Source organism: Numenius arquata, chromosome 3 (assembly GCF_964106895.1).
Source record: "Numenius arquata chromosome 3, bNumArq3.hap1.1, whole genome shotgun sequence".
In the NCBI taxonomy this organism is placed as follows: Eukaryota; Metazoa; Chordata; class Aves; order Charadriiformes; family Scolopacidae; genus Numenius; species Numenius arquata.
Window position 1 is genome coordinate 49,771,740 of NC_133578.1, and position 21,812 is coordinate 49,793,551.

The following is a 21,812-nucleotide window of genomic DNA, read 5'->3' on the forward strand; positions in this document are numbered from 1 at the left end:
CTTGGCCTCGTTGAACTTCGTGAGGTCCACATGGCCCCACTCCTCAAGCCTGCCAAGGTCTCTCTGGATGACATCCCTTCCCTCCGGTGAATCAACTGCACCGCTCAGCTTGGTGGTGTCTGCAAACTTGATCCCACTCTCTATGTCGTTAATAAAGATATTAAATAGTATTGCTCCCAATACAGACCCCCGAGGGACACCACTTGTAACTAATCTCCATTTGGACTTTATCCAAATTTAGATTAAACAGTGACGGGGAAAACTCCTGGACAATGGGACTCTCGGTTGACTATCCTGTTGAGTTGTATAAACAGTCCTTGATCCAGTTTTGACAAGTCAAACTAGCACTTTTCCAAATAATTCCCAGGTATAGGAAAACCCAGAAATTAGCATTGAGCAAAGATATTTCACAACTGGCACTTTTTCAGGAGGCACTTTGTATTGTTCTGGTTGGCCTCAGTGCTAGAGAGTGATTTGAGCATGTTTCATTTACTGCTATTTTTGTAGGCTATATGTATCTATTTGACTCAAATTCTCCATATGCATACGCATTTATGTAGCTTTTCTCAAGTGATAAAGGCAGTTGATTTCCTTCAAAATATTCTCGTGAGTAAATTTGAACACGTAGACTCAATAAGGTAGTGACTTTGATCAAGATCTGAATATACTCCCATGAATCTTCAGGGATAATGAATTAAATTCTCGCAAAGGCACATTTTTAAAATTATTCTCCCTCCAGCTCTGAAAGCTGTATTATAGATCTGTTTAGTTTAGGTTCACACCAATGCAATGACATCAGCACCATGCCTTCCAAGCTCTCCTGCAGAATTTAGCGGGTAACTGTTTTGACAGTAGAATTTACCAAGGATTTGCTGTATTTTTAGAAACTGTTGCTCAAATTAGACTGACTAGATATGTCTGGATGCACATGACAGTGAGTCAGAACAGCTCTGAGAATGTTTGACATAAACATTTTTAATTTCCTTTTAACAGACTTATTTTGCCTTTTACTAATAAGCAACATACTCCTTTATTTCATAAGCATATTGTAATTATGTTAACCATGGTTACAGGATTTACCAGTGGAGCTGTAAGTATCTAATAACATATCCTACAACAACAAAAAAAGAGATGTTTTATCTAGGTTTTCATTGTTGACCTACTGATTCACATTCAAATTACCAAGTTATTTATAACATTTCCAGTCATTCTAGTCAGAGTTATTTTTAATTGCATGTATTATTTTATAGAGGCGTATGCATTAGTATTCCTTGTCACTGCACTACAAAGTTTTTCTTGGCAAAGGAGAGGAAATAGCTAATCTTCTCTATAAATTAAATAACTCCATGTCAGGGAAAGACTTTTGCTTTGTGTCACCAGGATAATCAAAATAATAGAAGGCAAAAGCAAGCAGGAAGAGTTTCTACGCTCTTCTAGGCTGAGTGTATCCATAATTTTCCACCCAAAGGGATCTCAGCAGGCTGAGAGGGACAGACTGGCAGGAACTTCATGAAGGTGAGCAAAGGCAAATGCAAGTTTCCACAGCTGGAATGGAATAACCCCATGCAAGAGTAAAGACTCGGAGCTGACTGGCTATAAAACAGCTTTGCATAAAAGGATCTGGGGGTCCTGGTGGACAACAAATTTAAATGAATCCACAGTGTGTTCTTGCAGCAGTGAAGGCTAACTACTTGCTATGCTTTAGAAAAAGCACAGCCAGCTGATTGAGGGGGAGCGGTTGTTTACTTTTGAAATTTATGAATTGCATCTGATTCCAGCTGTGGTCTCCCCTCTACATGAACGGCACCGACCACATGGTGCAAGACTAGCAGAGGGCCATTAAGATGACTGAGGAATAGAGCAAAGGATGTATGAGGAGATGCTGAGAAAGCTGGGTTTGTTCAGACTGCAGATGAAAAGAGCTGAGAAGATGGAGGTAATTGCAGTGTTCTACTACCCAGTGGATTGTTATAGAGAACACAGATCCAGACTGTTCTTAGAGGTGCACAGCAGAAGGATGAGAGGCAACAGAAGCAAGTTAGTACAAGGGGAACTTTAATTACCTGTAAACCAATAATTTTCATAATAAGGATGGTGAAACGATGGACCAGATTTCCCAGAGAAACCGTGGAAACTCCATCCTTAGAGATATACATTCACAATTATGCAGAACAAGGTTCTGGGCAACCTGATCTGACTTTAGAGTTGGGTCCTCAATGTTTCCTGCTCTTATCAGGAGTTTGGGCCTCTCTCCTTCTGAAGCAGCCTTCCAACCTGAGCTGTTTCATGAATCTATGCATCTGTAATGAATGTAGACTATTCCAAGATTATTGTTTTCTAGATTTCATATTTATTTCTATTTTAGGAAAACAAACAGTCACCTAAGCTTTTTGCAAAGGTTGAATGACCCTAGATTTTCCCCTGAAGGACCATTACTGTTTAATTTGTTTGTCTCTTCTCAGGAAGAGACAGTCTTAATCCTCTGATTGCAGAGACTAAAGCTGATTTAATGGTATAACTCAGCAAAAAAATATGCAGGGTGAAAAAGCTTTTAAGTCAAAATGATGTGACAAATGTTCCAGCTATTCAGGGCAGCATCCTGGGACTTACTCCTTTGCTAAGGTAGAGAAATAATAGCTGAGCAGTGGCATTGTTAAAATTAGTATATAAGTGTACCTGAGCAAATCCTTTTCCTCATTCCTCCAATTTAGGATGACATGCACAAGAAACTTTCAAAAGAACATGCTAAATGAATTCCTCACATATATTGTTGTCTTATAATTGAAATAAAGCTCTTCAGATCCTTACAGGACAGGAGGAACTTTGAAAGAACTGAAATTTGGCACACAGAAATATTAAGTCAGGATGTCAGGAAAAAACCCTCAGATTTACTCACTTAGCATCTTCCTTCCCATCACTGAGCTGACGCTGTTCCTGTTGAGTTGTCTTAGCTGGTTCAGTTGATGTTTCAGTTTTTGAAGGCTCAGGTGCTTTTACTGGTACTGTTTCTGGGAAAAAAAAAAAAGGTTTCAATTTTGAATACTAATTCTTGAAGAATTATGATAATATTTTTGGAGAAATCACAGCTTGGCTGCCATTACTTCTTCACACTACGTGACACTGATTCTGGGACTTGACCTTTGAATAGTTTTCTGCATCAATCTATTTCAGTGCTAGCTGTGCAGAACGTGTTTATGATGAGTGTACCGTTTAGAACACGTAACTCATTTGTGGTTTTTAATCTAGATGCATCTGGACCCCGCTCAACGATGGTCAATATAGAGCTCTTCTATATTCATAAGAAACAAGAAAACATGCACTGTGATAGAATCTTAGTCTGTGCTTATTTAAAAAAAAAAAATGCGGAGGACAGATAGATAGATCTGTCCAGAAATACCTTGTGAAATACAAGAGGAAAAATGAAGAGTAGCTTATTTGCTAATGCATAGCAAGTGCTAATGACATTATTTATACTCCAGTGTTTGAATTGCATTAAATCTCTTGTTGCTTCAGCTGCCATGACAGTCTTGTTTGTTGCTGAGTAAATTATGATTGAAATATACCATTAAGGATGTGAGTATGTAGAAATTCAGCTAGTCTTATTTCCTCATTTTTGTTACAAGCAACTTTTTAAAAGGAATTTAATTGGGAAGTTTGTAGAATTTGAAGCAAACCCTATGCAAATGATATAGTTTCTTGTAATTTAAGTGGCCTTATATGATTAACTTTTCCAATTAGTCCTATATCTTTATTTTAAATATTCTGGCTGAAAAATAATTTGAAAGCTGTCATCAGTCTGACACTTTGAATAAAGGAGGAACAAACTCACCCTTTATAAATAGTTTAAGTAATATGATTATGGAGGAAAAAGCTTGGCAGCAAAACATCATAGCAAATAAATCAGGACCTTGTTGTGTATGCTGTATTTTAAATTCAAGACAGCTCAAAGGAAAACAAACCTTGAGTATTTTGGAAAGATAGTGTAAGATTAGTTTTCTGATAGTTAATCTCCATATTTAGAGAGTTATTCATTTCAGGGGGGTAAAAGCAGTCACAACAGTAAACTGTTAAGCTGCTCAGCTGGAAGGTGATTGCTTGGAATAGCATTGAAACAAAACTTAGTGAAGGACAGCGGGTCAACTTCTTTACAGCACTTGATAAACCAAACTACACTCCTACCACCACTTATTCATACCTGGGATAATATTTTCTTCCAGGCTTCTCTTAAGACACAATTTTTCTTTTACGGGATGGACAATTATTACAGAACCAGTGTGGCATTTCTAGAGAGAAATTTTTTCTTAGCATGCAGGTTAAGAAGCGAGAATGCCCTGTGTGAGCCCTATTGCTCTTACAGAAATCTTAAACAAGATAAAGACAAAACCTGGACAGAGGTATCTGTGGATACTTTACATGTAAAGTAAGAAAAATTCCATAAATACTCAAGTCAGAGTCAGCCAAGGAACTGAATAGAAGGCAAAGAAAATCATGCTCCCTTAGCAACTTTAGGAGTTATTTTTCAAATAGTCCCTGAAACAAATTTGGCATTATTGAGTATGAAGTCTGCGGGATTTATATTACTCACCACCTGTAAACTGGGAAGAATTCCATCAGGAATTCCATTAAAAACTCTGACATTCAATTGGATTTATAGCTTAAACTGATAACAGTATCTTGTCCGCTTAATGGAAATGCAGACTATTGTTCCCTTTCTGCAGCAGTTAGTGTTGTAGTGCTATCTTGAGGAAAAGTCTGTTGGAAGCATAACTCTAGGGAATGTTTCATCTTAGCTGAGGGATCTGCCAGGTAATTTTCAAGATATAGAATAGCAGACGTTCAGGAAAACGAGGAAGCAGAGGACTGTTGCTGTTCCTGTCCCCAGAAAGGTTCAAGAACGGTAAGTAAGAATTTCTTACCATTTGATTACAGGGTTTCAAAATGCTTTTCTGGGATTTCCAGTCAAAAAGACTTTTTCTTAGGAGGGAGGAATTTTAAAATGGATTCAGGCTTCTCGCACAGTGAATACATTTTCACAGTGAAATAAAATTTATTTCTCCTAGGAATTTCATGAACATCCTCTATCAGAAAATCTCAGAAAAACTCTGCGGAGCTGCAGTTTCAGAAAATAAAGGGGGTTTGGACCTATTTGTGGGTCTTGCTACCGAACCTTAACCTGTTAAAATTCTATTTAACCCTTACCCCAGGAGATCTCTACAAATGATGCTCCTGAGTCTGTGCTTTCCTTGGCACACAATCCTCCTGTGGTTTTGTGGTCAACGTAACATGCTGTAGACAAGAAGATGCAAGAGCCAAGATTTTCAGTATTTGCTGTGATTTCTGCTCCCTTCTGAAGTCATGGTTCATAGTTTCCCCGTTCTCCCTGCCCTAACTCCCCCAGCCAAAAAGCCACGTACTCAAGAGTGACAGCAAGACTAATCTCAACACTTCTATAATCGCCTCACTTTGGGAATTTTCTTTGTTATAGTCATTGCCTCTAGTTACATCTATACTAGTAGGAAATACCACCTGACTGGAACAACCAGAGCAGTGAAATAATGCTGAAGGCTTGACATCCATGTTATGTCTGTTTGAGGCAGCTGTATTTCAAACCAGGTCTATTATGACCTTCTAAAATAAATGACCGTCAGCAGCTTGAATAAAGTAGGCTGACTCATGGAGTGCTTCTTCTCATGTAGTTTCATTCTAAAGAAAACCAGTCATGCATTCCTAGAGGTTTTCTGGTGAAAAAAACAGGGCACAGTAGGCGACAATTGGGAGATTTGTTTCAGAAGGGCATTCTTCATCTAAAATAAAATGCCAATGTAGACACATTGTTTAGAGTAACAGGCTTCTAAATAAGACAATCCATCTCTGGAAAGACAACATATGTATGGGAAGGCAAGACCACGAAGTAAAAAAAAATGTGGTGCTTGCATATAAGCATCCCATTGCAGAAGGATAATGGCCTCTCAGCCTGCTAGACATTCTCAAAGTATTCATTCTGAGGTCTGAACTCACACTAACCATCAAATGCTGACTGGACTCAGACTGATGGAAAACATTGTAATCCCATGAATATTCCAAACCTCCACAAGTTTTTAGAGTTCATAAATCCCCAGGACCAGTACAGGGTTTATTTGTATTAGGATTAGGATATCACAGCCTAGCACCACTGCCAGCTGTGTGTCACGTGTTAGTTGTTTCTTTCTGTATGAAATTGCGAGTGCTGTCTGTGTCAGTCACATTGAAAAAAACCTAGTCACTCTTCACTGCCTAATTCTAGCTCATACCCTTCTGACTTATGAGACCAGATCTAAAGGAATGCCTTTAAGAACAATGTGGTAGTCATTTTAGGGAACATTTAGAGTACAAAAATTGGTTTCTAGAATAAATAATGATCCTGTTTTCCTGGAGATGGCTGAACACCTGACTCCTGATGGGAATTAGTGAATCGATTCCTTTTTTTTTGCTTTGCTTGCATGCGGGGCTTTTGCTTTACCTATTAAACTGTCTTTATCTCAACCCACAAGTATTGTCACTTTTACTTTTCTGATTCTCTTCCCCATCCCAATCGGGGGAGTGAGCAAGTGGCTACTGTGGTCCTAGTTGCTGGCTGGGGCTAAACTACGACAGGGGCTAAGCATAACAGTGGAAGAGCTGGCAAAGTTTTTCTTAGTTTAAACTAAGACATTAGTTTAGTAGCAAACTAATTAGTGTGCGTAGTTTAATGCAGGACCAACTCTACTTTCATGTTGCTAAAACCTGGCACTGTACATCCTGTTCTAAAGCTGTAGACATTAGTCCTAAGGACCTTTTTCCACAGAGGAAGCTGTTGGTACGGACAGATTTGTCAATGCCAGGACACAGAACAGCAGAGACGTTGCTCTTGACATAATAATTTTGATTCTTTTAAAGCCTTCAGTCCATACAAGTATTTGTGGATAAAAACCCCTTCTGTCATGGGCCAGGCCTCATAGAGGTGTTGCTGGCTTCACTTCTGGCAATAAGCAATGTCAGCAAAGGACTCTAAAACCCCATGGATCCACTGAGATAAGTGTTAGCTTGTGGCTATGAATGTTATCAGGAACCTTCCACCAGTAGAGCATAAAATGTTATTTCCTAACATAGTGAGTACTTAGCAAACAGAAGTGCAGATTAAGTCAGTCATTTTACACTAATTCATCATTTATTCTACTTTCCAGTCCTATTCCTGCTGTCACTGGTATTCTCCAAAAGCCATAGAGCTGCAAAAGGCTATTAACACCTCTCCAGGCTGGCTAGAACAGCTCCTTCCTCTTATTCCCTCTGAATGTCAATGTGGAGATGGAGGAGCAGAGCTGCCAGCCTGCTCTTCAGGGCAAGGGAAGAGACTGTTGGAGCAAGCAGGCTCTTTTCTACTATCCGAGCCCTGCTTCTGTCCGTGCAAGCAGCAGCAGGAGACTTAGGGACAGGAAAGCAAGCACTTTGTGTTGTGGAAACCACCAGCCTTACTGGTTATTCAACATCAGGAGGTGTGCCTCTGGAGCTGTCGGCCAATCTGAAGGGACTTTCTTCCAGAAAGTAATAAAACATAAATCTCTCAGTTACTAGGCTGGCTTTAAAAGCTCTATTTCTTCCATCAGTTATGTCCAGATACACTTTTCATAGCCATAATAACTGGCCTTTAACATCACAAATATATTATCCTTATTGCAAAAAATGAAGAGAAGCAAAACGTCAAATCAAAGATTAGTTTTTAGAGGTAAAGACATGAATAAATGTCAGTAGACAGATAGTAGCAGTTAAATGTATTTCTGAGTACAGAACAGAAAAAGTGTTCTTGCTTTGCCATACTTTGGAAAGGGAAACCTTTCTTCCCCAGAATTCTCAGCCAGCCCCGCTGCCTTATACTAGCAAGTCTGACCAGTATCTTATCTCTGCTTCGCCTCCCTTTCTGGACTGGCTAGGGATATGTGAAGGAAGAACATTTACTGGCTAGCAGTTGCTTATGGTCCTCATGTAAAAAGCAAAGAGTTCCCTGGGATTCTTCTTTTGTGTGTACAAAAGCACATTATAGCACAGCTTGATCATTATCTGATGTAGTCTCCATTTTGAATCCACAATATCTTGTTTTATAGGACCATTTACAAAACGTTGGTTCGCTTGTATTTTTTTTTGGTGGAAGAGGTATCACAAAACCTTAGTATAGTGTGTATTTTATATTAATTAAATGTATTGTCAAATACTTTCTCCTACTGCTGACTGACTTTTACAAAAATGTAGGCATTTTAAAATAAACTGATACTTATTATCTCACATTGATAGTGTTGTACCAAGTATAGTTAATTGACTTGCTATACATATGACTGTTGTAAAACTTAACACTCAGTTCTGATGTTTATTACCAGGATTAATGTAGGCAATCTTTATTTGAAGAACATTTAATGTTCTTCTTTTGTATTCCATCCATAAAAAAAAAAAAAATATCTGGAAAATCTGATTGGCCTGAACTGTCTTGATCAGGTTCTCAATACTTAGCACAAAGAAGGAAGGAAGTTAGTCGTGGCAGAATTTGGTGGTGCATCTCCCCCTGCCCTGCTCCTGGGCCACTTGGTGCTTGGTACGATTCTTCCTTCTGGGCCACATACCAACCTAAGACAAGTTGGGCATGGATTGTGAAAGGCAAAGGACCAAAGCCTGAATGGCATCCCCTGGTGTGCCTGGCCCCTGCTTCCCCTATCATGCTGGCAATCACCTCCTGACAGCCTAGTACATCTATACCTGTGTCATGGCCCAAAGATACCGGAACTTCAAACCAAAGCAAGTTTTGGGCTTGTGCAACTGGTGGAAAACACCAGAAAATATCATTGTCCAAGTAGGACCAAAATGGAAAAGGACCTGATGAAATTCAATTATCTTGGACCCTAAAACTAACAACCCTAAGCGAGAGCCTTTGAGCATTCCTGGATCGTAGTGGGCTGTGACCAGCATCTTCTCTGAGCTGAGACATAGCTCAGATATAATCTCCTTAAGGTTCAAAGACTGTCTGCCCATAAAGCTGACAAAGGGCCAGGGTGAAATAAAACTTCCTAAGGTTCAATTTTCGTCTGTTGAGGAATGCTGATGCACTGTATTTACTCCAAAGTCAAAAAGAGGGAAATTTTAACCATAGGCTAGCCTCTTCCATCAGTCTGCCTATCTAGGTGTTTGAATATATGCATTAGCCTTCATGACTGTGGGTGTTTATGTATGTCACTGGGTCCAAATACTTCTGTCTGTCTGAGTGTGTGAAGCTGAAAGGGGGACCCGTCAGCCCACTGGAGCCACCCACTGTGAAGGCACTCCGGTCCTAGCAGTTATAGACTTGGGTAGTGCGTGTGCAAGCACTTGAATGGTGTGTGTTTGTATGTTTTGTGTTTATACATAGGTACATACATATATTTTGATTTAGGATACCTTGTAGTAAGTTAGTGTGAATCTCGTCATTCTCAAATCTGTAAATAAGTAGCTGTTTTAATTATAACATGTTCTACTGAATTACCTTGTTAATCCTTAAATTGGTTAATGATTAAGTGCTGCTAAAATTCAACCTTTGGATCCAGCTCAAACCATTAATAAATCTTGAATTGCTCCTAAATCATAACCGTGTCAAATATTTCATCCGTGACAGAGAGAAAAAGCCAAAGATAAAGGAATCTTTTATCTTTGTTCTGTTGAATATGTAGATTTAATGACTGCTTGAAAACCTTTTGTAGCTTGATGCTTGTGCTCATATGATAAAACTCTTTTAGTTAATATAAAAACAACGTTGGCGATTTTAATACTCGAGGTTAGACAGCATTGTTTGAAATGGGAAACATTGCATGAAGACCTGGGTAGACCCTGCTAGTGGGAGGCAGAGCGGCTAATGTTTGAGTAATCTGGTTTTTAGCTATGTCAGTGACGTATATCCCTTAGAAACATATTTGTAAGCACTTAAAAACAGTGATTTTTTTTTTTGTCATTTCCTTTTTTTTTGCCAACTATTAAATTTCTCAAAATATGTTAGAAGTCTCAAGTAGGCTCTTAAATGTTACCACCTGCTAAACAACATAGTAAGGAGGTTCTCTTAAACAGCAGGAGTGAAGAACAACTTTGAATTTGAAGCAGTAGAGTGGGAAGGAGAGAACTGGTCTACAAGCTTCCTGGGTTACTTCCGACATAGTTAATCGTTTTCCTGATTGTCCTTGCCTCCCAGAGGTGTTCTTGAGCTACGTCCACAAATATCTGAAAGATGTGGCTATAGGGTCATGAAGGTGTCAAGAAAAATAAACACACAAGAAACCTAGGAGAGAAGGAGCTTCAGCTCTGACATTACAAAATACACACCTTTGTGACTTTCCAAGTAAAAGTTTTGGAGCAAATGCTCTGTGCAGGGGAGAACAGTTCAGAACTCAGTGGGACTGAAGTAAAACAATCAGTAAGTAGGTCCATCTTAACCCTCATCTTCGGCGGCTAAGAAAAGTATTATAAAAGTTTACTTTCCGTGTGAAGAAAGAAAGAGTGTATGAAGAATCTGGGTTTGTTTTCCTAGCATATAGCCCTGCCACTCATGTGAAAAATGAAGATCTGAAAGGAATTAAAAGACATCACATCAGCAGGAATGGAAGCAAGCTGATTAAACGTGTTCAAGCTCTTGGTAATCATTAAAAAATACATTTTACAGGAATAATAGCTGCCCGTTGACTAAGTGCCAGTGAAAAGTAAAAGGATCAGAAGACAAGGAATAAGATTATTATTTAAAAGTCTCTTTGCATTGACAGGTTTGGTTCATTGAGCTGCTGCCTATTATATCAAATTGCTGTACTTGATTTGTGTTTTTTGAAATACAAACAGCTCATTTAACCCTGGATTTTGAGGTGCTAGGGGACAGGCTTTGCAAAGCAGCTTAAGAGTCAGATTCGTAACAGGCCAAAGGCAGGTTTTAGCTGTGAAATTTCACATTTAATTCAAACCTCCCTTCTCAGGGGCTTATAGCTCAATTGTAGTCCACGTAGAGTCAGTTGGTGCCTAATTAGAGAAATTAGCTGGAGTTTCACAGCGAACGGATTTTGGTACTCTCAATAAATACATCTGCTTTACTTCCATCTACAGGAAGAGGGAGTTGCCATCTTTTATATAGCAGCTGGTGATCAAAGCTTTCCCCTAAGAAGAGGAAATCTTTGCTCTGGGCCTTGTTTATTTGCGATAGGGTCAAGTACCCGTTGTGAGAACTAGCTTTTCCTTTTTTTTTAAAGATTCAACAATATTGTGATATGAATACATCCTGAAATCAAAGTTCTTTATTCCTCCTACAAGGTTAGTGATTCAATCAACTTCTAGGTTAGTTCAGGGCTCCACCTTGTACTCTTATCTTCTCAAGACTTCGCAGGTTTTTGCATTCTTTTCTGCGCGGTGGCCCAGCAATTAGGAAGGCCACAGAATTTCCCCCCACATCTCTCTAGTATAGACTTTATGTGGGCAGTTAGGGAACTCTACTGGAACATCAAAGATACAGGTTTTACACTTCCTTATTATGAAAGAGTGGAGGTAAAACAACTAGGCTAATATATGAAAGGTGGCGGCTATCAGCAGCTTCTGCTGCTTTTCTTTTTTTAGCCAAACATTTAATGGAGAAGTGAATGCTCCTTGAGTACCTAAACAGAAGTGTACTCACTGGGAGAGTCTGGAGTGGACTGAAATTCCTTTTGAGCAGCCCTTTCTTTGAGTAGCTGAACCCCAGCTCCTCATTCAGGGATGCTGATGAAAATTCTTGGCTGGTCAGGTTTTTCTTTTTAATCCTTGTCACTTAAGATACAGATTTTCTGACTCTGTCAAAAGCACTGAAATCTCATGTGCTATAGAATGGCACTTGCATTTAATTTGCAGGTAGGTGTATAACCTTTTATATATCCTCTGGGTACTTTCCAAAGCATCTAGGCTCTGAAGATACTAAATATCACCGAAAATTAACATGATAATCTCCCAGATGGGAGATTCTGTCTGCTTTATGATCCAGGGGTGCAATTGTAGCATGTATAGAAATACCTATGATCGTTTTAGTCTAGCTAAAACGTCACTCAGGTCCTACCAAGAGCAAAGTGATGTCAATATGGATTTTAGTAAAAGCTGCATAAATATGTCTGCCAATCTGGATAAAATCTTTGAGACAGTTGTTGATATAGTAGAAGCAGGAAGATCAAAAAGCAGACTATGGGAAACGGGCCAGTTTCTAGAGAGGGAAAAGTGAGAAAGAGATGAGGACAGACTTCAGAAGAGCCTTACTTAAATGCGGTGCTGAGAAGTGTTTAGAGAAAGGGAAAGAAAAGGGATGAGTTGGAAAGGATCATACTGGAAGGAGCTTCCAGGAGGATGAAAAGAATTGCAATACAGAGAATGACAACAGACACCAGCTGGCAGGTGAAGGTTGGACGTGGCCTTCTAAATAGCATAACTACCAACAGAGTTATTGAACAACAGTGTGTAAAACAAGTGAAGCATTTGTATAGCCAGTCAGTTACGGGAGGTGATAAATATACAAGGAAGCCATAGCAATTGGATTCAATATCACAGAGAACGTGTAATTAGGTGAATCACACTTTGATAAAGAAATGCAGGGAATAAATTAAAAAATGAATCCATTATGGAACAAACTAAAGAGTGAACTAATTACTGAGTGAACTAATTATGCAGAGAATTAATCACAAAGCAAGCTAGTGAGAGAGAGGGCAACTGAGGAGGTGATGTGGCAATGAGTAGCCAATCTAGAAGCCAAAAGTACCAGGTGTTGTTGAGTGATGCAAGTGGACAAGTTTTAACCAAACAGGCTCCCATTGTGCCTCCTGCTGAGTTTTCATCTGTGGTGGGAACATCATGCTGCTTTGTGAAGTGCTAGGAGAAAGGGAGAAGGTGATGGCTGGTTTTGGCCATGTGAGAAGAAGGGGGTGAAAATAAGCTCTACTCAGTCTACTGGTTTGTTTCAGGACTATGGAGCTGCAAAATGAGACTGTGATTAGAGGCTTTACTGGTTTATTTTATTCTGGTTATACCAGAGAAACTAATGAGATATCTTGGAAAGGCTTTTATCTGACTAGTTTTTAACTTCTCCATTTAACTGATCTCCCTTAACTAGTGTGGTTGAGCCCTGGCTGTGCTTTTAATAATTGTCTCCAAATTTGTGCATACACCACAAACTGCTTTCTCTGGTCTCTTGTGCTCAAATGCACAAATTCTGGTCTCAATGCACAAATATTCTTAATTTCTTCTTCAAGCAGCTGTCCACATGATTTTAGGTCTGATACAAAGTTCACCAAGTTTCGCAGCAGTCATTACCTAGACCTTCCTGTGAACCGCTTGAGATCAGCCTTGCTTTTCTGACCAGAGATAGTGGAGCTCCTTATGCAGCTCAGATGGTGAGGACTTATATACAGGGTACTGGAATTCATAAGCTTTTCCTGAGGTGTGGTGCCTGTGTAAGTTCTCTGGCTTATATCGCTGTTGTCTACTTAACTCATTAATAGCCGGGTTCAAAAGGAGAAATTGGCTTTTGGCTGTTTGAAAATGAGACTTGAAGTACTTTCCAGAAAACTATGGATTTAAAAAGCCCCCAAAGAAACATGGAGCCTTGCTATGTTATTATATTTTCCTAAAGTAATTGATGAGGCTTCTATGCTAACACTTATTAACACTTATTTTATATTTTTGAAGGAGAAAAAAAAAAAGTAGTTTAGTATCCCAAAAATATAGATTCATGAATTACATTAATCTGTAAAATTAGATCAGATAGAAACAAAAACATTTTTTATGATGATACTTCATTCTGTCATGGGATAATCTGTGATTTAATGGTGCTAAAAAGCCATGAAACATCAGATTTTATTTTTTCAGTTGTTGGCTTATTGCTACAGTTAATTCATGCCAGATTTTGTTTTCCCTTAATTTAATGCTACAGCCACTATATAACAAGATAATTGCATTAAATGGACATTGTTTAAAGTTTCATTATATGAGGAAAGGAACTGTGATACTTGCTACAATTACACAAAATGCAAGTAAGGTTTATGCAAGTTTCCTTGTAGACTTTTTTCCAGTTGCTCTTCTCTCCTTAAATCACCTTCATCACAGAAAGCTGGAGGTTTCTCAGCCTATGCCTTGCTGCTCGAGTGAAATGAATCTGAATTGTTCTCCCAAAGGAAAAGCGTGAGGTTACAGGAAAACTTGGTGGTTTTCTCTAGTACCGGAGGATGGGAAAAAGAAAGGGCTGCGCTACTGATGCTGAGAGGGAGGGAAGAGGGGACGTGGTCCAGCAATAGTTGTTGCTTCACCCATCCTGAACCTTTATTTTGGTAGCTGTTGCAGCAGCCATTCTGGCTCTGGTATAAATAAAATAGGCTATTGGGAGTGGGGGGAAGAGGGGGCAGAACGGCCACGGCCAGGGCCAGCTGCCACTGTTTTCAGCAACCAGCTACTTAGGCAAGTAATTATCTTGTATTACTGCCCTGAGCATTACGTTCCTATGTTCTAGTCCTGGATGTCTTCTGAATGTTCAACGGCAAATAATTTTTAATGGCCTTTTTAAAAAAAAATTTAAAAAATTATTCTTTTGTTTGCTTTTTTTGGAAAAAGTTTGAATGGCTGTTCAATGAAAGATTTGAATGTCAGGTAGTATAAAGTCTGTCTTGTCTTTGTAGTATGAAAAGTATACCCACAAGATACATCAAAAATATGCAGGTTTTTTTCTTAAGCTACAAAATACCTTTATTTTAAAGTAAAGTTTCTAAGAAATCAACTTACAATAAGAGGAAATAGATTTTGTTAGACTAGCTGATTAAAGTGGACAAGTTCATGAAGGAACTGTGTGCTTGAAAGCTTATCGCCTTTTATTATTGTTGGATAGTGCTCGTATTTCTGTAATAAATCATTGGTTTGGGGTCAATGGGAATTCGGAGTTCTTAATTTCTTCCACAAATAAAAAACAAGATCAGCACCTGGCAGAGTATTTGGAAGAAGAAAAATTTTATTTACAGCCCTATATAGCGCACATATATTTTGTCCAGATAATATTTGAATACTCATAAAAAGTTTATTACTGACCTTGTTGCTTTGGTGCAGGTTCTGTTTTGTTATTGGCCTCTGCTTTCTGTGGTTCATCTGGTTTTTTATTTTCACCCTTAAAAAAATAAACAAGATTAGAAACTGTAAATGCTCGTTGTTGAGAATGATAAGGATGGTTTAATGTCTGCAACATTCTCCTAGGAATTTGATTAACCAAGCTGACGCACGCTGAACTTTATTCCTGGGTGTTCTCTGGACAAGACTTTCCAGATAGGTTCACAAAGGGACTTGGATGCTGAAATCAAAAACTGATGGCTACGCATGTGCTGTGCAAACCCAGTTACTCAGCCTGGAGTTCTGCTGCTGCACGTTCCCAGAGCCTCATTTGGGCAATCTGTTCCAGTGCTTGGCCACCCTCAAAATAAAGAAGTTCCTCCTCATGTTTAGATGGAACTCGTTATGTCCAAGTTTGTGCCCGATACCTCTTGTCCACGTCCTTGTATGTTTTGAGCTACCTTACCACAATGACATATCTCAACTTTTACAAAATACGCAGACAGTATCAATTTTCACTGCAAAAAATTAACATCCTCCCACACTTACTGGCTTAGATCCATGAACCAAGTCCTCATGCACCTTGGTTCGTCTCAGCTTGGAGGAGGGAGTGAGAAGTGCATGGGGAGTTTTAGGTGTTCACAGCACTATGTAGCAGCATTGTGCTGATCAATCCCATGAGCATTTTTAATCCCAGAAAGAATGATTTTTCCTGGTGTCTATCATACTGATTAATAGAGAAAGATTTTAGCTAGTATAAGCATATGGAAAATTATTTGACTTCAGAAGATTTCAGGTCTTCATGCACTTTTTTTTCCCCTCTCCCTCTCCAAACTCAATTACCTTCTCATTGTCTGAGTTTCTGAGATTAATTTGGGGTTTGCCTTTTTCTATGAAAGTACTTGTTTTTTCCTGTCTGCTTTTATTCAGAGAATATGGCACTGAAGTTCTAATATACATATATATAAATAATTAAATTAGATATTATACATACATATAAATGAAAATTAAAAGTCTAATCAATCTCTGTGCACACTAGAGGTTCTTGTTTTGTTGTAAAGATTGTTTTCTTTGTTTCAGGCTTCCTCCTAATAGTGTAAGAACATTAATGTGAGAATAGTGCTCTACGGTTACCAGATACTATGTACATTTCTTTTCTCTTTAGATAGTATCTCCTTGCAGGCAGAAAATTCTTAATTCTTGACCCATTCATCTGCCTCCATCTTAACAGCATCTATAATAGTGGAGGCTGATGGTGATATGATCTGAGTGTTATGCTGATGTATGGAATAACTCGGGTGGAAAGAGTAATCCATGTCTCCAGGGAAATCTAAATATGTATTTTTTCCTAGAGCAGTTTGCCAAGTGAGGTATCAGGCTGCACACAAGAAGACGTCACCTGTTGAGATTCAGGATTTTTCTTCTTTCAAGACAAGGGCTTATTGACCCAAGCAAGCTGCTGTGCAGAAGCACGAGCAATAATTTGCCTGCAGATCTGCAGTATATGAAATTTGTTGAACATAGATATTTTTGCCATTTTGTGTGGATGGCAGTATGGATATGCCTGTTCATCAAACAATTGTTTTTTTGCATGTTTATAATAAATAACAAATCAAATTTGAGTTGTAGTTAGGTTGGATTCAACCACACCTCTTCCTGAGTGTGTACAAACCTATGAACTTCTGAAAAACATCAGTTCTAGGGAATTGTTCAGTCTTATGAACATTTATGTTTCTATCAGTCTTACTTAAAACTGTAAAATTTATAGAACTCTTATACATGTGAATCAAGGCTCCCAGAAGTCAAGTCAGAGTCTTTGTATGTGTTCAACTGCTGTGAACGTGTTAAAAGATGCTACTTAGTTGTATTACCTTTATAATGGTGGAATTTCAATTGTTTCATTCAGCATGAATTCAGAATAGCTCAGGCTGATTCTAAAGAACTCATTTCACTTTGCTAATTATTTGGTGAAATCCTAAATTGTTGCCATTTTTGCCTTGTAAAGTTTTGATAATGTCAAGCTGGAAAAAACCAAAAGACTCTATTATTGGGAAAAGATTAAAATTCAAAGGTAACAAATGTAGGAGTATCTGTCCTTCTGTCTCATTTTAAAATATTCCATTAATTAAAACGAAAAGAATGAGAACTTTTACAGGAAAGAACTACTCAATAAAAAATACAGACCGTAGACTAATATGGCTAACTGTATTTTTCAAACAGGAGTTCTATTAGTAAAACCAAGCCAAATAAAATACTTCTTAAAAAAGCTACTAAACTACTTTTCCTTTCTGACAGTTATAGGGAAGCAGGCTGATATACACCTGTATGCCTTTCCAATATTCGGAAAGGATATACTGACATTTTTTGCCAGTGGGGAACAAGATGAAGAGGAATACATCAGCACATCAAAAGCAGCCATACCAATATCTCTAATTCTCCATTTGCAATGTTGATCAAGGTCTCTCATAAGCTTGTACTCTTTCAGGTTAGCCCTATTTGGAAAGTAAATATAAGAGGAGGAAATCTATATTTTCTTCATAAAGAAAAGGCAGGAGGGAGGAGGGGAATAAAGGCATGAATTTGATTTTGCTAAATAAAAATTCATACAGTGTGCAGTAAATATGTTTGAAAAATCTAACCTTTGACATTTACTTACGTAAATACTTTCTAAACAAAAGGCAACATTACTGAGTCTATATGAAACAATAAAAACTATACCTGGCCTGTAGATGGCTTGGGTGGTGGAGGGACAGCTTCATTTTTGCAATCTGTTTCCTCAGGTGATAATTTTGCTCTAGAAAATACTGCTTTTATTTTTTTAAACATCTTGCCCGTTCAACTCTCTCGAAGCCTCTAATAACTCTTTTACTATGAACAGGTACATAGCACATGTTTTCTTACCGTTAGGCACTTAAGCCAATTAAACACTTAATCAGGTTTAGGTCTGATTAATACCTTAAAGAAATTCCTTGCACAGTCTGTTTCAGTGACAGCTTTTTCTCACCATTAGTACTTTTGGTTTATGTTGTAGATATAATTCTAATCTTGATGGTTACACTGTATACAGACTCAACTTTTCATGTACAAATTCAGAGGAGAATGAACACTGTCTGTTTAGACTATATCAGCATCTAACCTTATATATATGGGATATTAAGCATTTAGTTTATTTTTAGAAATGAAGTTTTAAGTCTTAAAGAAACATGTAGTTTAACCAGGAAATGCAAAAGATTAATTGACCGATAATCACCGGCTACCCAGCAGCCTACATGAGATGTCAAGAAGTTTAATTTCTTTGCAGTTATTTTATTTTATTTTTTGAGTGAATGACACTAAAAGGTCTTCTGCCAGTATTTGTTGTAGCAAGTTCAGACCTGGTTTTATTCCACCCTTCTTAGTTAAAAGAATGGAAATAATTTCATCTTTCATTTTTCAATGTATTTACAGACAATAGTATTTTAAGCAGAGTCTTAGATACAGCGCTGATGGGTTTAAGTTTTAGATGAATGTCCTACAAATCAGTAAAATATGAATTTTTATAGAGTTTATAACTAGGACATAATTTTGAGATTCTATAGGCGTTGGGTCATCCTATATGAATCTCTCTATAAAATCAAGCATGGTTTATTTTATAGATAAAATGCCTCAATTTCAAATGCCTCTAGTACCTTGTTGATTCAACCCATGTTAACAAGGATCTTTACAACTTAATTGTCTCTTTTTGTCTTAAATTCCCCTTTATTAATTACAAGTCTATGTCTTCACTTTAAGCTCTGAATTTGAGCTAAGAGCTTATAATTGATTTATGCTGGTCATGAAGACATGAAGAAATGTAGAAAGCTACTCTTTGAGTTCTTTCCATAATTACATTTTTAGCATTTATATTGAAGTATTAATATTGTCCCAGTGATTGCCTCCTTGGGGCTTCTATTTTCCGCCAAGAACGGTTTCTAATCATTCTTCTACCATAGTAGTAGCTCTAAGAATGAACCAACAATTTTCATTAGTTAGTTTGTAAGCCTTTTTCCGTTGACACTTATGAGGCAGATCTCATAATAGTTGGCTGGACTTCAGTCTTGTCATTTGGACACCTATCCCCCCCCTGCCCCCGGGCATGTTTTCACGGTTATTAGATGCAGCAAGAGCTTGGAACCTCCTTTTTTATTAGGTTCTGTGTTTTGGTTTACTGTAAAAGCAATTCAATTCTTGCTAATGATTCAGTCTCTGTTTAAACTTAGTGTTTGAATGACTAAATTATAAATTAAAATCTAAAGTATTTTCACCTATTTATGCAGGTCTGGACAATAGGTAGCTTCTTTTCTTTTGGATGTGAAATTCTACCTCCTTGTTCTTTTTACATTGGCTCATAAGAGAAGAATCTCAGAAGAAATCCTACTGTGTGAAATTTTAGTGGGTTAAATTGGCTGACGCAGGAAACTGTCAATCACTTCACACAAACTGTACCTGCAGGCTGAGCCTTTTTGAGATCAACTGTTTTCTTATTATAAAAATTAAATTCCTCATTATTAACATTTTTTAGAATAGGTAATTTTGGTCTTTGTTTATTAAAAGTAGTAAAGTTGTGCATAAAGCATAATACAATGAAAATATGTAGAATTTATTAAAGGAAAATATGTATTTCAAGAATTTCTGCAAAATTATGCACATTTATCTTTTAAAAAATGCCAAACAATAACGTGCTTTAATTATTTTTTTTAATTATAGTGTTTATGCTGTTTTTACTTTAGAATTAAAAGGCGTGAAAAAGGAATATAGCAGACATTAAAAGGAAAGTGCCTTTGGGAACCTGTTAATAACTATTGACATCTGCAGTTAATGAATGTTATATTGGTTTAGTCTGTGACTAATTAAATAAATGTTTGAAACTCCTTCCTATGATGTGATTTTGTAAATAATAAGCAGACCACAACGAACCTAATATTTTGGTACTGATGGAGGTACAAGTTTACCTCCTGACCCTGGTAAATTGATTAATCTGCTTGAATATTTCATTTCTTTTCTATGTAGCATGGCTATTTAGTTATTTTTATCAGACTCTGAACATGTTAAAGGCACTTCAGTTAATTGAATATCATGATGCACTATTAAGTAAGAAGATTAAGAGTACAGCAGCAAAGCAGATTGCCTGTATCCAGTTAGCTTCTTAGCTACATTGGCTTTGACCAGTGCTTACTATAGGCTGTATTTATGGTAAACCCTACGGGGTACAGGGATTTCAAGCCTGTCTTACACGTTGGCTAGATACAGAAGAGTACATCCTTTATTTAGTAATGATGTACACACTTTCCCATTTTTTGCCTTCAAGGAAATGTTGCTTCTTCATTTAAAAATTTTGCCTATGTATAGGCTTTCCAAACTTTTCATAATATTTTTCTCTGCTAGACTTCTTTTTTTTTAATCCAAAAAGTAAATTTGAACCAAGGCACTCACAGACTGGATCTTACGTTCTAAACTTGTGCAAGAGATTATTCGCCAAGAAACATAGCAGATGTCTCAGAAACTGAGGTCATTTAAATGCTGTATTTTCACTTGATTTGTAATCACTTCTGAAACGACTGGCAGGACTCTTTTCCACCACCCCATCTGAAGCTGTACGTTGCAGTTTAACCCCAGCCAGCAACTAGGACCACGCAGCTGCTTGCTCACTCCCTTGTCTCCTCACCATCACTCCCAGAAGGGTAGGGAGAAGAGGGAGAAAAGGAGAGGAAAGGAAAAAAACCTCATAGGTTGAGATACAGACAGTTTAAAAGAACTGTAATGGAAGAGAAAAACAACAGCAACAATAATAATAATAATAATGGTAAAAGAATATACAAAACAAAGTGATACAATGCAAGCCATTGTCACCACCCAATGATCAGTTGCCCAGCCCTTCCTGAGCAGTGATCGTGGATCCCTGTCCCTCGGCCGACCCCCGTTTGTATACTGAGCATGTTGTCTATAGTATGGAATATATTCCTTTGGCCAGTTTTTCCTGTCTATGCTCCCTCTCAGCTCCTATCGGAAGCTGAAAAAGTCCTTGACTAATATAAACATTACTTAGCAACAACTAAAACAATATGGGTTATCAACATTCTTCTCATACTAAATCCAAAACACAGCAGCTACCAGAAAGAAAATTAATTCTAGCCCAGCTGAGACCAGGACACTGTATTAAAGAGCGCAGTACTTCCCAAATCACAAGAATATACAAAAGAAAGCATGAATTCTTTTACTGAGTACTTAAAACACTTGGTAATGAGAAGAGGTTCCTTTCTTCAGGACTGCTCTTTGAGGTGTTTGGTGCTTTTGTTCGATTTTGGTTTCTGGTTTTTTTTGGGACTTGGGTTTGGGTTTTTTTTGCCTGGTACTTGCTATAAAAGACATGAAAGCCCTGTGAGCCCAGATTTAACTACCGGTGTATTTAATAGGCATAGAGTGAATTCCAAAGGCTTTTTTGCATTCCTTGACAGGCAGTGTCAGTTGCTCCACTTTTTCGAATGTACAGATCAATGGATATCATCTGAAGTTTTTATTTTTGTATTAAATCAGGTGTAGCATGTTAAAAAGATCAAAGCCTGAGTTTCAATTCCATTCAGATCTTCCTATAATGCAAAATGTAATGTTATTTATAAGACACCTTTCTTCACTTTCTTTCTGTGATTCAAGGATCTTGACAGCTAAGAGTGGTACATCTTTCTTTAGAG

At 37.8% G+C, this 21,812-nt stretch overlaps 1 protein-coding gene across 1 annotated transcript in view; it reads right to left on the minus strand.

The window, feature by feature from the left end:
• CNGB3 (cyclic nucleotide gated channel subunit beta 3) overlaps nucleotides 1-17,931 on the minus strand; it is a 69,022-nt gene extending 51,091 nt beyond the window's left edge. Inside the window, exons 1-3 of the mRNA XM_074145292.1 lie at nucleotides 17,824-17,931; nucleotides 15,091-15,166; nucleotides 2,897-3,008 (exon numbers count right to left, since the gene is read on the minus strand). Coding sequence (XP_074001393.1) covers nucleotides 2,897-3,008; nucleotides 15,091-15,166; nucleotides 17,824-17,931 — 296 coding nt within the window. The remainder of the gene's footprint in view (nucleotides 1-2,896; nucleotides 3,009-15,090; nucleotides 15,167-17,823) is intronic.
• Nucleotides 17,932-21,812: the final 3,881 nt, after the last annotated feature.